Source organism: Maniola hyperantus, chromosome 5 (genome assembly GCF_902806685.2).
Source record: "Maniola hyperantus chromosome 5, iAphHyp1.2, whole genome shotgun sequence".
NCBI lineage: Eukaryota > Metazoa > Arthropoda > Insecta > Lepidoptera > Nymphalidae > Maniola > Maniola hyperantus.
Genome location: NC_048540.1, coordinates 15,817,879 through 15,833,577, shown reverse-complemented (window position 1 = coordinate 15,833,577; position 15,699 = coordinate 15,817,879). Strand labels below are relative to the sequence as shown.

At 38.5% G+C, this 15,699-nt stretch overlaps 3 protein-coding genes across 7 annotated transcripts in view; 2 read left to right on the top strand and 1 right to left on the bottom strand.

Moving 5' to 3' along the window:
• LOC117982155 (tubulin alpha chain-like) overlaps positions 1 to 15,699 on the top strand; it is a 205,313-nt gene that overhangs the window by 133,526 nt on the left and 56,088 nt on the right. The window lies entirely within an intron of this gene.
• On the top strand, positions 6,371 to 11,456 carry Spindly (spindle apparatus coiled-coil protein 1 spindly). Its single transcript, XM_034968406.2, has 6 exons — positions 6,371 to 6,998; positions 7,497 to 7,665; positions 8,274 to 8,365; positions 9,228 to 9,342; positions 10,674 to 10,806; positions 11,115 to 11,456. The coding sequence occupies exons 1-6, from the start codon at positions 6,480 to 6,482 to the stop codon at positions 11,347 to 11,349; spliced, it is 1,263 nt and encodes a 420-aa protein (XP_034824297.1). The 5' UTR covers positions 6,371 to 6,479; the 3' UTR covers positions 11,350 to 11,456.
• The window catches only part of LOC117982116 (uncharacterized), a 19,056-nt gene continuing 15,920 nt past the window's right edge, over positions 12,564 to 15,699 (bottom strand). For all 5 annotated transcript variants that reach the window (XM_069498818.1, XM_069498820.1, XM_069498819.1 and 2 more), the window contains 2 exons: positions 14,989 to 15,152; positions 12,564 to 13,482 (listed from right to left, as the gene is read on the bottom strand). In XM_069498818.1, coding sequence (XP_069354919.1) covers positions 13,346 to 13,482; positions 14,989 to 15,152 — 301 coding nt within the window. In that variant the 3' untranslated portion in view covers positions 12,564 to 13,345. The remainder of the gene's footprint in view (positions 13,483 to 14,988; positions 15,153 to 15,699) is intronic.

The following is a 15,699-nucleotide window of genomic DNA, read 5'->3' as shown; positions in this document are numbered from 1 at the left end:
GGACGAGTATCAATCAAAGTAGACATGGAGACGTGTTTAGCTGACCAATCCATTTATGAAAAGAAAATATTATTATAAAATTAACACATCAATCAATAATCTGCTGGTGTCAGCTAAACGCATCTCCATTTCCACTTTGATGGATACTGGGTCTTCACATGTCTTCAACTATAGTCTGGTTCAAATTCGAGGGAAACTGGCGCCAACTGCCGTCCTGGGAAAAGGATAGAAATTATTGATTAAAAGAAAAATAAATAGGGTTTTACATAATTTTATTTCTTGCATCTTCTAGTATAATATGACCTAGCCTGTGCTTTAACAGAATCGTTTTTATCAAAATTAATCATTTTGCCTTTTAGCAACTGATTAATACACTTACACCAACTGTGTACAATAATGTTAATAGAGATATTAACTATACTTTTTATAATAAGATTCTTGTGAGTTTCGCAAGTTAAGATGTTAAAATTAACGTCTATATATATCAAGCTAGTGATTTTTTCTTTTAATTGTTTTTCTTGAGGCGAATCTTTTAAACATGATATGATTATTTCATATATTTGGTTACTAATATTAATGAAGTCATCTTTAGCATACACTAAAGATTTTTTTGTGTAATCTCTAAAATATGTGTATGTCGCAGGATCTATTTCATTATTAAACAAATTACTTTTGCAAGTCTGACAGTTTTGAAATATTTTTTTTTGACATTTTTGTATTATGTACCCTGCAACATACCGTTTTGTCTCTTTGTGTATAATTTTTTCATCTTGGATGTCTCTACAAGTTGTGTTATTTAAATTTTCTATAAAATTGTCAATGTTAATTGTAACATTTTCCACATTTGCCTGAAGATCCTCTGATTTTAAAAGGTCTGTCAATGATTTTAGTAAGCATTTATTATTATCAGCTTCACAATTGGCGTTCGCAGAATGTGGTGAATTTAGATTATTCACTAACAGTGTTTTGTAGGCATTAGTAAATTGAGCACAAGTTGGGTTAATATTTCGGACACCATTACTACGGACACTGCTAAAGAAATTTTCTAATGGGTCTTGGTTAAAATTCCTAGTAAGTATACTGGACACTTGATGATCTTTTTTGAGCACCTCCCACATTTCCATGAACGCTTCAATATTGCTCGCCCAGTTCACTGTAGACGGTACCTTTTCATATTTAGTTTGTTCAGTACCATCCTTATTCTTTTTCGTAGATTTGTATTTTATGTTTTTTAAAATTGGTAAAACTTCAGCCCAAAACTTTACATGGGGAGAACTGCATTTAAGACACCCTTTCAGCTCCTTAGGTGTCCCGGAATAAGTGCTTCCATTGAAGGAGTCAAATAATTTGTCAATAAGTAACAAGAAGTCAGCTGTGTCTTGACACTCTGCCGGTAATATTTTGTGACCTGAAAAAAAATTGCTATTAATTGTTAGCAATTGTTAAAGTTTTGGATATTTTTCAAGTATGACTTGTGTTGCATAATTGGCTGATTAATAATAACATGGAATATAAATAATCTTGTGGCATGTACACATCATCTATCATTATACCTGGGCAAAGATAAAAACTGATTTTGTAGTGATTAAACTTTCATATTTTCATTAGAACTTTGAATTAAAATAATATTAAGATTGATAAAAACCGGCCATGTGCGAGTCAGGCTCGCGCAACGAGGGTTCCATACAACAGTCGTATTTTTTCGACATTTTGCACGATAATTCAAAAACTATGATGCATAAAAATAAATAAAAATCAGTTTTAGAATGTACAGGTAAAGACCTCTCATATGATACCCCACTTGTTATCCTAGGTAAATTGAAAATACTTATTATTAGTTCATGACCACAGTTTAATTTTTTTGTGTGATGTAACCACAAATTCACGGTTTTCAGCTTTTTCCCCGAATGTCTGCTATAAGACCTACCTACCTGCCAAATTTCATGATTCTAGGTCAACGGGAAGTACACTGTAAATTTCTTGACAGACAGACAGACAGACAACAAAGTGATCCTATAAGGGTTCCGTTTTTCCTTTTGAGGTACGGAAGCCTAAAAAATTAATACTTACGTGCTAAAAATCTCATGGCAGATGACACTCTCTGGCTGAACACTTCCACAGCGTATTTTACTTTCATTTTGGGTAGTTTTGCTTGACTAATGTGGGTTTCTGTTAATTTATTACAGAGTCTTAGTTCATGATCTCCAACGTCTTCACTTAAAAGCAAATTTAAATGTTCCCATTTAGCAATATTTTCTTTGCCATTTTGAAGGAACATTGCATCTTTTTTTAAAAGATTATTTCGTACACCTTTTATAAGATGTGGAGTGTCAAATAGAGGAAAAATTTTATTATTTGCAATTTCAAAACCATGAGAGTGGTATTCTAACCCTTTTCTTAAATACTCTCGCTTTGTGTCTTCTTGCAAGCTTTTAATTGCCCCTACATTTGTTTGTGCTTGGTCGCAAACGGTTGCAATTATTTTTAAACCAGTCTCGTTTATTTTCTGTGTGACTAATTTTACTAAATGTTTTAAATCTTCTTTTTTAGTAGAGCTTCTACAGAAAGTGTAGCATATAGGTTGCTTAAATTTGCCCTTAACACTTTTTACCATAAAGACTAATGCATGGTCAGCGATCTGTCTAGAGTTTTTGAAACCAAAATCTTCAAAACCACTTATTTGGCCTTTATTGAAATAAAGGCCTGGTTCTAAGGCCACTTCGTCAAAAATCAAAGTGCAAAGCCTCTTTTCAACAGGTAAGCCTTTGACTGCTTTTTTTAAATGCTGAAATACATTTTCATTTATTCCTGGCTCTAAAGGAATACGGCTTAGTAATTTTTGAAGGCTCCGTTTGGATGGCAAAACAAATCTTTTCTTCAAAAAATTATAAGCTTTGGCACCTTGTTTTAAAATTGACAAAGAAAATGCTTTTTCCTCTATAGTGTATCTCCTGCCTCTTGCTTTAAATTTTCCCTTCATTTGCATTTTGGTAAAAATTTTCATGGGCTCCGGGAAAGTTTCAATTAATTTAATGAACTGTTTCGAATGAGATAAATTCCTTGCACATTTAATTTTCTTAGTTTGGGTTTTATACTTTTCACTCAACTTTTTGAGTTTTTGCTCGATTTTATAAACTTTCCTTTGAATTTTATTATAATACGCATTGTCCGTTATTGTCTTTGGCATCTCAAGCGATTGACGATAGCTGGACGTAGGTTTCTTGCAAGGATTCACAATCCTGTGCCCCTTGTGTCCAGCAGAAGAAGCCTTGTACATACCTGAAATTATATAAAACAAAAACTTTTAGATGAGCTTGAACAATACCTAAATAACAGGTTTATGTTCAGGCTACTAGCTATCTCATCGGACTTTGAGGTTGAGGGAATAGAGTACACCTGTATTTGTGAACATAGTGCACTATAATATCTCCTGTATAGTGGCTAATTACTATTGAGATCAGCCTCCATTAAGTTAAGTAAAAATACTAATAAAACAAAACAAACAAGCATTCAAAACTGTATACCAATCTTACCAGTGGACTGAGTTATGTCTTCGGATGTAACCATAATAGGTTCTGTTACATTCATGGAAACATCTAAAGGCAAATCTTTTGTTGTGCATGGAACTTCTGCCTGTATCAACTGAATTAGCTCTTCACTTTGCAGAAGTGGCTGAGTGGTTTCAAGTAAAGCTAAAAACAAAATATTTATTCAGCTAACATACCACAAATACCTATTATTTTTAAGAAAAAGTAAAACAGGGTCCATTATTCACTTATTATACAGGACTAGCTTATTCCTTTACTAGTTTTAACTTTGTCTGCTAGGATTTATGTTTTAAAAAATATTTCTTCATCCTGAATTTACTTCCTTTAACAATATTTGACACACAATAAATTATTATTTTAACAAAAACTTACTTGATACATTTGCTGAGTTGTCAGTATTCTGTGCAGAAGATTGGCTCAAAATTGATTCATCTTGAAGTAATGGTAGGTTTGGTGCCTGGCGAAAAGCTGCAATTTATGGCAATATAAAGGTTACAACAGTCTTACAGTTGCATTACAATTCACATTATATATACAACTAGCCCATCCCAGCGTCGCATAGGTAATTTTGGTAGGGATATCTAATTTTTTGAAATAAAATTATGCCTATGTCACTCAGGAATAATGTAGCTTTCTATTGGTGAAAGAATTTTTAAAATCGGTTTAGTAGTTCCAGAGATTACCCCCTACAAACTTACACGCTCAACCTCTTTATAATATTAGTATAGATATTATAATCTTTGCGTACAATATTATTTTTATATACAATAGCAAAATCTTATTTCATTATTGTATTTGGGACTTTCTGGTACTTACCAAGTTTCAAAGTTGGAAATGCATTCCGCGTTAGTTTTCCACTAGGAACACGATAACATAGTTCAAAATGTTCGTCACATAATCTCAAAGTGTTGTAAATGTATTTCCTGCACCTTTTTTGCGTTTCTGAGTCCAAAACATTCATCCACAAAATAAATCTATGATCATCGTGATCAGGATTGGGAAAACGATGCAAAATGCCTGTAAGACAATGATTAGGTGTTAATCAATTAAGTATCTATTATAACTTACAAACAATTGGGTTTCATCAAACGGGTAACCCGTACTTTTAGTAATGTGGAATGCATAAAAACACTTTACTTCGCGTATGTCCGGAGTATTCTAGAATATGCGTGTAATATCTGGTCGCCTCAATACATAATATATGCCCATAGGCTTGAAACCATACAGAGGCAGTTTCTTAAATACTTAGCTTTTAAAGACTTTAAAAAATTTAATAGTTATGAGGAAGCGTGTACTCACTACGGTATCGGCTCACTGGAACATAGAAGGGAACAATGTGATATGTTGTTACTGCAAGCAATTTTAACCGGCTCAATCGATTGTCCTAGCTTACTCTCAGCCTTTTCATTTAATGCTCAACCTTCAAGAACGCGTCACACGCGCCTTCTAAATGTTCCCAAATCTAACTCAAATTATGCGCGAAATTCTATAATTCCACGCTTGGTACGTACTTATAACAATCAGTTCGCTGAGTTTGACTTATTTTACCTATCAAACAATAAATTTAAAAAGGAATTAAGAAACTATCATCGTAAAACAAAAAAAAGTAGCTAACATCTAAATATGCATGCAATCATACACTCCCATTTACACACACACACACATGCACACACGCTCACACATACTCATAAGCACACACTCTCACACGCATACACACACACATACAATCATACACACACTGTTGTAATTTTATTTTATTATTGTATATACCTACATTTATTCTAACTCTATTCTGTTAAAATAGTTTAATTATAATTTTAAGTAATCTCTTTTGGCCTTCTGTTATACCTAGATTTAAATTTAAATAATAATTATGTATTTACGCTGTTGATTACTTTCAAATAAACAAAATAAAATAAATAAAATAAACTTTAACTAACTAAGCTGAATTTTGGTTGCACAGCAGGGAGTGGACAGGAATCATGACGCTATGGCTTACGGCGATTACGCACTGCACTTTCGCCATCCGAGTTATATCCGTCATCCGTGAGAATACCAGCGATTATCTACACGACATAATAATATATCATAAGCTACCATCTACCATACAAAGCAAAAAGGAACGTATTTTCTCGGACTCGGATCGGATGACTGTGTAACCGCCGTTAGGCTTGCGAGAAACATTAGTATATTATCTAATATCTATGCGAGAAACGACCAAATTAAATAGCTAGACTGCCAACCTCCTTTTGTCAGAGAGCACTTAAAGCTGGGATCTAGCAAATATGCGGTAGTGAGTTGTACACTAAACTGTTACGTACCATGGTATTCGCATCCAAAATAACATTTCCAATATTTATTTAACGACATTATCTACACAAAATCCAATTCCGATATGCAAACGTAAAATCCAGTAAAACAAAGCCAAGTCGAACGTTTCACACCACCATCAAGATCCAGAAGGGGAAGCAGTATATATAATGTACTCTGTGGGGGAAGCCAGGGTCGAATAATTATAACAGATATCAAAAGTCCAATAAAATAGCCAAGTTGTGAAATAAATCTATAGAAATCAGTAAGTCGTTATGCACAAGTTTTGAAATTGAAGCAAACTGCAAACAATACTTTTGACATGTGAAAGACCACAAAGTACAAACATGCCACAAACTATTGATTCTTTAGCGCCATCTATTGAGCGATTGAACAAAAAATAATTTACATTTTTCTGCTGTCTGTAAGATGGCGCTTGTAGCAACCTGAGAACAAGCTAATATGAGAGTGACACCCCCCTGGCTTTGGCATTGGAAGTTGCAACCGTTTTTTCGATTTTTGATTTGAAAAGTTTTGCATTTTTGAAACTCAATAATGTTTTAACAATAATAAATTTTAATATTTTTATTACTTTTATTGTACAAACTAGCCTAAACAATCATGGATTATTCAACAATCAGCAATAAAACGACAATAACAGAGGCGGAAGACCTAACAGGTGGTGAAATCAGTGAAAAGTATTATTTGCTGCGTAAACAGTATGAGAACTTGACGAGCACCTACGATGCAATAAAACAGGAGCTCCACGACACAAGGCGAAGTTACCAAACAGCCTTGGACGTCCAGAGCCACTTGACTGCTGAGTTAGAAAGTTGTCAGGCGGACGAACAAAGGCGAAGGAATGAGTTCAATTCCCGTATTTCTGCGCTTCAAGAAGATATTTCAGCTTTAAGGCAAGAACGGTTAGACTTAACTGAACAGCATGTGAAAGAAATTAAGAAGTTAGAGGTGGAAAACAAGCGGTTAAGAGAGGAGCAAGAAGTGATAGCGCGAGAGTCGCCAGTGCGTGATAATTCGGAGTTGGATGAAGTCCGGACAGTCTTGTTAACGGTTACGTCGGAAGCAAATGCGATGAAACAATCTCTTGAGGAGGCCCGCGCAGAAATTGGGTCCTGGCAGGTATGCTGTAGCGACCGCTGGCGGATTCGGTCCCTTTGGGAATTTTGGTGAATCCAGCCTTATTCCTTGTCTTCATTATAAAGTGAATATCTGCGAAATTTCAGTTTTTTAGGTCAGTGGGTTAAGTTAGGTACAGACATAGGCTACAATATTATAGACCTAAAAAAGAGTTCCCTTTGGGTTTTAAAAATATATAGCCATGCAAAAAGAGAAGTAGGCATCATCTGGTCTATATATATAAAAGGAAACACTAACTGACTAACTGACTGATCTATCAACACACAGCTTTAACTACTCGACGGAGCAGGCTAAATAAAATTTTGAATGCAGATTAGCTATTATGATGCAGATCTGCTTAGAAAGTATTTTTGAAAATTCAACTCTTAAAGGCGTTAAATAGGGGTTCGACATTTGTGTTGTCCATGCAAACAAAGGCGGCAGCATAGGCTAGTCATCTATTAAATACTATCCATATTCATCATCTATCTTCTTTCACAGCTAAAAGTTGAGGAACTGGTAACAGAAGTGTCAGAGCTTCGTGCTGCAGCAGATATTAGGAGGGAGGAACTGCATGCAGCCGGTGAGCGAGAGGCAGCTGCTCTGGCTGATCTGGCTGAAGCCAGGGCATTGCTGCATCAGGTTGACTCACCAGACTTACAGCCACATGGTATGCACCTTCATTTATCTTATATCCTTTATTCTTTATTCTTTACTACCCTACTACCCATATTATAAATGTGAAAGTGTTATTTTTGTTGGTTCACTATTTTGTCCTTCCATCATAATATAGTAAAGGTGCAACGGATGGAAGTCCGCATGGACTACACAAATTTCAAACCTCTATTTGACCCTATTTGAATTTTCAAAAACCCTTTCTTAACGGATGCCTACATCATAATAGTTAACTGCAGGCAAAATTTGAGCCCAATCTGTCCAGTGTTTTGAGCTGTGCGTTGATAGATCAGTCAGTTACCTTTTCCTTTTATATATTACTAGATGATGCCCGCGACTTCGTCCGCGTGGATTTAGGTTTTTAAAACCCTGTGGGAAATCTTCAATTTTCCGGGATAAAGAGTAGCCTATGTCCTTCGCCGATGTGTAAGCTATCTCTGTACTAAATTTCGTCAAAATCGGTTGAACGGTTGAGCCGTGAAAAGCTAGCAGACAGACAGACAGACACACTTGCGCATTTATAATATTAGTATGGATTTAGATTAAAGATTAATTAATTATTTGTACACAAAAATAACTTCTTCAAACTGTATCTTATTCCAGCTGCAAAAGGGAATTCATTATTTGCTGAGGTGGAAGACAAACGCCAGGAAATGGCCAAAAATCTAATACAGATGAAACAAACTAATTCTAGAGTAAGTTTTATGAAAGTCTGTTAAAAATAGAAACATATTTAAACATAAATACAACTGTAAATTCAAATTATTTATTGTGATTTTGGTTTATCATAAAACTAGGTGATGCCCACGACTTTGTCTGCGTGGATTTAGGTTTTTTAAAAATCCCTTGAGAACTCTTCAATTTTCCAGGATAAAAAGTAGCCTATGTCCTTCCCCGAGATGTAAGCTTAGTCTGTACCAAATTTCATCAAAATCGGTTGCACTGTTGGGCCGTGAAAAGCTAGCAGACAGACAGACACACTTTCGCATTTACAATATTAGTATGGATAAAGGATTTTTTCCAATATTTTTTTTCTGTAACAAGACAGCCCAAATCTGGTCGGTTTCCTTTTTATTCTTTAAATAAAGTTTATCTGGAAGTTGTGAAACAGGCCCTAAAACAAATGAAACTTGTTCTTTATCTATACTAATCTAATCTATATCTATACTAGTCTATACTGATATTATAAAGAGGTAATGTCCTTAAGTTTGTTTGTAGGGGGTAACAACCTCTGGAACTACTGAACCGATTTTGAAATTGTATTGAATTCTTTCACCAATAGAAAGCTACATTATTCCTGAGTGACATAGGCTATATTTTATTTTCAAAAAAATTAGAGATCCCTTCGAAAATTGCAATAAAGTGAAAAAGTCGTCTCACCTGTGAGCTTCCGTGGCGTGTGCTGCGTAAATAGTTAAAGTTACACGAAAACAACGTTCGCTGGAATTGTTACTTTTTGTCCTGGAAAATCAAAAGTTCCCACGGGATTTTTTAAACCTAAACCACGCGGGCGAAGCCGCGGGGATCAGCTAGTGTATTAGGTATATTGTTTGACAGTTGCGGCGCGACCTAGCCAACAAGCAGGCGGAGTTGGAGGCGTTGTTGCACGAGAAGCAGACGATCTGGGAGCAGCAGGCGGGAGCCGCCGCACACTACGATAGAGAGCTTATAGGTGTGTAACGTGTATTGTGTGACAGTTGCGGCGCGACCTAGCCAACAAGCAGGCGGAGTTGGAGGCGTTGTTGCACGAGAAGCAGACGATCTGGGAGCAGCAGGCGGGAGCCGCCGCACACTACGATAGAGAGCTTATAGGTGTGTAACGTGTATTGTGTGACAGTTGCGGCGCGACCTAGCCAACAAGCAGGCGGAGTTGGAGGCGTTGTTGCACGAGAAGCAGACGATCTGGGAGCAGCAGGCGGGAGCCGCCGCACACTACGATAGAGAGCTTATAGGTGTGTAACGTGTATTGTGTGACAGTTGCGGCGCGACCTAGCCAACAAGCAGGCGGAGTTGGAGGCGTTGTTGCACGAGAAGCAGACGATCTGGGAGCAGCAGGCGGGAGCCGCCGCACACTACGATAGAGAGCTTATAGGTGTGTAACGTGTATTGTGTGACAGTTGCGGCGCGACCTAGCCAACAAGCAGGCGGAGTTGGAGGCGTTGTTGCACGAGAAGCAGACGATCTGGGAGCAGCAGGCGGGAGCCGCCGCACACTACGATAGAGAGCTTATAGGTGTGTAACGTGTATTGTGTGACAGTTGCGGCGCGACCTAGCCAACAAGCAGGCGGAGTTGGAGGCGTTGTTGCACGAGAAGCAGACGATCTGGGAGCAGCAGGCGGGAGCCGCCGCACACTACGATAGAGAGCTTATAGGTGTGTAACGTGTATCATGAAGTACCAGAACAGCACGACGTACACCATGTAGTCGAGGTATACCATGCAGCACTCGCAGAAGCGACTCTTGCTATACAGAGAGAGAGATTAAGGTGGAAGACACGGTCCGGCCCGCGAAATTCAAATTTATACTAATACGACAAAATAGGCTTATGGCATTCAAATTGAGCCCCTAGCAGTATCAGCTTCACAGGCTTATATAAAAATCTTTACTTGAAAATGTCCAGTTTAAGAAATTTGTTAAAATAATGAGTTTGACGTGAGCTACTCACAAATTAGTCATTATTTTGACTAATTTCTTAAACTGGACACTTTCTAGTAAAGATTTCTATATAAACCTGTGAAGATGATATTGCTAGGGGCGAAATTTGAATGCCATAAGTCTACTTTGTCACATTAGTTTACAAATTGTGAAAAACCAAATTCGTCAGATTCGTCGTCGTCGCGTCGATTGCCATCTTGACCTGTCACATACTGTAGTTTGACTCGCGTCTGAATATTAAGGTACACTCCTTACGCGCTTCTCCATACAAACGTATTATTTACAGTGCGTGGCCGAACACTTTCAGCATATATAATATGGGTAGTCATACGTATTTTGTCTTTACAGAAAACTACGAAGAACGTATAACGCAACTGGAAGGCTTGTGCGAGCGACAGAGGCGGGAACTATCTCGCTGGTTCGGCAAACTGTGCGAGCCCACTGCGCAGGGCTGGCTGCCTGGTGTCTTGGACCATTTGAAGTGCGGCTCCTAACCTTTTTGACATTGATAAAAGTCGCTTATTTGACTAGTATTAGTCCTGCTTGCTATTGCGTTGGAACCATGTCTCATTAACATCGAAGTGACGTCATTTTGACGTCATTTGACGTATATTTAAATAAAAATAAACGGGCCGAATTGAGAACCACCTCCTTTTTGGAAGTCGGTTAAAAATATACCATCAGACCGAAACTTCAGTCTAGTGCTGACGTCACTAAAATGGCGACCACGCGCTTTAGTAATTTGCGGGACTTATAGTCATCATCGCTATTGACCGGTTCTATTTCCAGATCTGAATGTGAACAGTTACGCTTAGAAGTTTTGTCGAGGGGTGCCGCCCAACTAGCGAGCGCGGCGCAGGTCAGAGAGCTGCGAAGGAAAATCGCCCATCTGACCGCCAGCAGCACCAAGCAATCGCCCATACAACTGATTGGCGATAAGGACGAGAGTGGCGTGCAGAAGTTCGCCGCGTTGATCAAGAAACCTGTTGTTGACGATGTTAGGAAGAAAGTGTCCTTTAATTAGACTAAGGTTAACTGAACTGTATCCTTCCGTCTTAGGCAGTGGTCCCGCCGCCGGCGAGAAAACGACTAACTATCGGCGATTTTTTCTCTCAAGAAACGCACAATAAATGTACAAAGGGGTATGGGTTTAATAAAAACTGCCATACCCCTTCCAGGTTAGCCCGCTATCATCTTAGACTGCATCATCACTTACCATCAGGTGAGATTGCAGTCAAGGGCCAACTTAAAATTAAAAAAAAAAAAAAAAAAAAAACATTCCGTGTAAACGAAAGAGATGCATATATCAAAAGTTGCTCTCTGTCTGTTCACACTGCCAGCGACGACTCGCTTTACTAGTTTTGTCGCTGAGCGACGAGCTTTTAATAATAAACTCGCTCAGAGATATTCGTTCATTGATGATCGCTCGCTTGAACACGTGTAACTGCGCGACCGCGGGCGAATGGCGCGAGTAATCGCTCGTCGCACTTGCACACTCGCTTATAGCCCGGCGACAAAATTATCGAAACTACACACTCGCTTCCCGCTGATCGCCAACTCGTTTATAGTTTCTAGTTCTACTCGTTTCTCGTTGATCGTCGGCGGTCGGACCACTGCCTTAAATTTCAAAATAAATCTATCGGAATTCCGCTACAATATGTGATAAAGCTGTAATAGCCTAGTGGTTAGGACGTCCGCTTTCTAATTGGAAGTCGGGAGTTCGATCCCGGACACGCACATCTAACTTTTCGGAATTATGTGCGTTTTAATTAATTAAATATCACTTGCTTTAACGGTGAAGGAAAACATCGTGAGGAAACCTGCGTGCCTGAGAGTTATCCATAATGTTCTCATAGGTGTGTGAAGTCTACCAATCCGCACATGGCCAAACCCCTTCTCACTCTGAGAGGAGACTCTGTAGTGAGCCGGTGATGGATTGATCATGATGATGATATGACATTCATTGAATTAATTGTACAGGGGCCATTTTAGTGTTCAAATTATCGTGAGTGATCTCACGTGGTAAGTCGTACGCCCGACTAGTTTCGAATCCATCCGGGGTCCCTTTTCAGTGACTCATCGCGCGACGCGTCGCAATTGAGACTGCGTGGTGCTCGGGCCGGGCCCGCACGGACGGTTCCAGCGCCAACATTTTTGCCCGCGGAATGCCGCTAGATTTATTCCTAGCCTTATTTTTATAAAATTGTATACAAATAAAAATCGCATATAAATAAATAAATTAAAATAGGTATATTATTGAACTTGGATTTTTATTTCTTAAAACACACAAACCGAAACCATAATAATCAAATACAATGAACCATGGAAAAAGCAATATTTGGATTGACAAAGTGGCTTATTCTATTGTACTCAATCTCTAAAATGATAGCGTCTTGCCATCCCTTTCATAATGCTTCTTGCAGAAAAGGATAGCATTAGATTTAGACCTGTTCATCTGTTCATAGAACAAACAAAATATGTTCACAATGTTATAGGCTGGTATTCCTATTATAACTGGCATCACCAGCAGCGGCCATTTGCCACTTCCATGCAAGCAAAAACGCACCTGTCTAACACATCTTCCTTATATTTTAAGTAATAAATAGCTATTATGACGTAGGCATCCGCTAAGAGAGGATTTTTGAAAATTCAGCTCCTAAGGGGGTGAAATAGGGGTTTGAAATTTGTGTAGTCCACGCGGACGAACTCGCGAGCAAAAGCTAGTAGATAAATATGTGGCTAATTTAGTTTTACACATACCTAAATTGAAAGGTTCAACATGGTTTAAACGAAATTCTAGGTATTTTTTCTGCAGCGAACTTTTATGAAAGGGAGAGCTATGGACCAGCCCCCCAATTGTGTAAGAGAAACGTATTCATCGTTATCGTAATCGTCAACAAATGCTGCCCTTTGATTGGCTGTGAAAAAATTAAAACAGCGAATCAACCAATCAAAGGGCAGAATTTTTTGACAATCAGGGGGGCTGATTTTCTCGTATTCGGATCCTCCTATAATTATATTCAGCTAAGGTCCTTGAGAGCATGTTCGCGAGCATGCGCGACGTGCCGCGTTCGCCGCTCCAGCTCGAGCGCGTCCCGTTCGTTTCGCGCCTGCAGCCTCCTCGCGCCCGCCGCTTGGACGCATTCTGTGAACGCACCTGAAACGTGAAAACCTTTTGTAGGGGTTTTCCGTCCGTCCGTCCGTCTGTCTGTCAGCTAGCTGTATCTCGTGAACCTTAATGGGCAGAGAATTGAAACAAATAATAAAAAGTCAAAATGGCCACTATGAAAATTAAAGTGTTGTTTCTTGGTGTGTACAGAACCCTTCGTATGGAAGTCTGACTCGCACTTGACCGATTTTTGTTTTTAGGGTATCGTACGGTAATAGGTAAAAACAAGAATCTTACTAGATATTCATCATCGTGATCAGCCCATCGTCGGCTCACTACTGAGAACTCTCAGGCACGCAGGTTTCCTCACGATGTTTTCCTTCACCTTTAAATGATGACAAATGATATTTAATTAATTAAAACGCACATAACTCCGAAAAGTTAGAGGTGCGTTCCCGGGATCGAACCCCCGACCTCCGTTAGAAGACGGACGTCCTAACCACTAGGCTATCACAGCTACCTATACGCAATAATATTATATTTAATATAAATATATTACCGTGAAAAATTAAAAACTACATAATTGATTTATTGTAATTACAATTATTCATTAGGTTATGTCTGACATGGTGTTTTAGTCACTTCCCCATTTAGGATACAATTTAATAGCCCAAAGAGAAAATATGACTGCTATAAACAATTATAGGTATCTACATAAGATACCAATCCAATGTCATGCTAATTGATGTTTTAAATCTATATTTACTTAATTGCCATAAAATAATAATCACATCATATTTCCTACGTATTAGGTATCTAGGTAGATTTTACGGAAGCGATCAGCGAAATCGATATCTGTCAAATATCAGGCTGGAGGTGACGAGAAATCACAGAGACCTAGTCGTTTCATAGCCTACCTACACCTAGTGCTAGCGTCAAATGCACAGATATATACCTATACAGATATGCAACTAGCGTGGCCCCCTCAGTCCCTCTCGCTCAAGCAGAGGTAATTACTTGTGAAATGTTATTCCTTCTATTTTACGTTAGCTTCAGCTATTGTAGCCTAGTATACTGCAACCCACCATTGTACAATAGCTTCAAACACAACAAAACAAAATCTCTGTTTAGAGATAAGCATTTCCAATGTAACTTAATTTATTATTACTTTGTAACTACAATTTTTGGTACATGAATAATAAAAATAAATAAAACAACAAAACAAATCAATTATTTCTTTAAAATACTTGAGTCAACATAACCTCACTTCACGTTGTTTGTAGGTATCATCTCACGTACAAATACATTTTGACAAACAAAAAAAGTGGCCACGGTGATAAGGAAAAAAACAATTATTTTGTCACGTTCTAATAAGAGCTTAAATTCATTTCGCTATCTCGTTTTAACAGTGAGAGTCACATAAGGGCTACTTCTAAAGGTATTTATTCTGAGGTCAAATGAAATATATTGACGCCTGCCAGTGTAGGTGAACCCTCGACGTTTTGTTTCCTACCTGTGTGAACTGTGGCGATAGGTTGAGGTTGAGAAACTAACCGATGGTATCCCAGCACTGGATGCCTGCAGCGGGCGAGGTGGCGCCGTCGTAGCACTCTATGATCTGGCGCTGGATGCCCGCGCACACCGGCTCGTCGTCCACCATGTTGGCAGTTCTCTTTTCCACGCGCTTCAAAATGGCGTTCAGCTCTCCCACTGTGAGACTGCAACAATACAGTGCGACAAGGCTCTCTTGGCACTTGAATGACATTGACAGGGAGGCGCTGTTGGAGAACAAAGGCTTAGAATATTCAAACAAGGACAAAGGGGACACTTGACGACAACGTTAGTTCCGATTTTCGCCACGCGCCAAGATAGCCTTGTCGCACTGTAAATGAATGAACGCATCAACCCATCGAGCACGGACCGTATCTCGCGGAGTGAGAAGTGGTCATAGGTTTAGGACATAGTCCGCCACGCTGGCCAAGTGCAGATTGGCAGACTTCAGATAGCTTCGACAACATTAGTGTAATATCTCTGTCTTCATTACATTTTATCCATCTGAACATGAAAGTAGGTAAGTCTATGTAGGTACGTACGTAGGTAGATGATTCATAACAAGGTATTGATATAAGGCATTATAACAAGAAAAACTACAAACGAATCAAACTATGTATTTTAATTTAATAAAACTAACTCAACAACCAACATGTTTGTACCTTGGGCTGTTGGTTAGGCGCTGGTAAGTTTCGAACCTTCGTTCTTCTTGGC

Bases quoted from the DNA above. Each gene is read 5' to 3' on its own strand.
- Spindly (XM_034968406.2), top strand. From the start codon at position 6,480: ATGGATTATTCAACAATCAGCAATAAAACGACAATAACAGAGGCGGAA. The intron at 7,666-8,273 runs GTATGCACCTTC...ATCTTATTCCAG, and splicing joins ACCAGACTTACAGCCACATG to CTGCAAAAGGGAATTCATTA. The intron at 10,807-11,114 runs GTGCGGCTCCTA...TTCTATTTCCAG, and splicing joins GGTGTCTTGGACCATTTGAA to ATCTGAATGTGAACAGTTAC.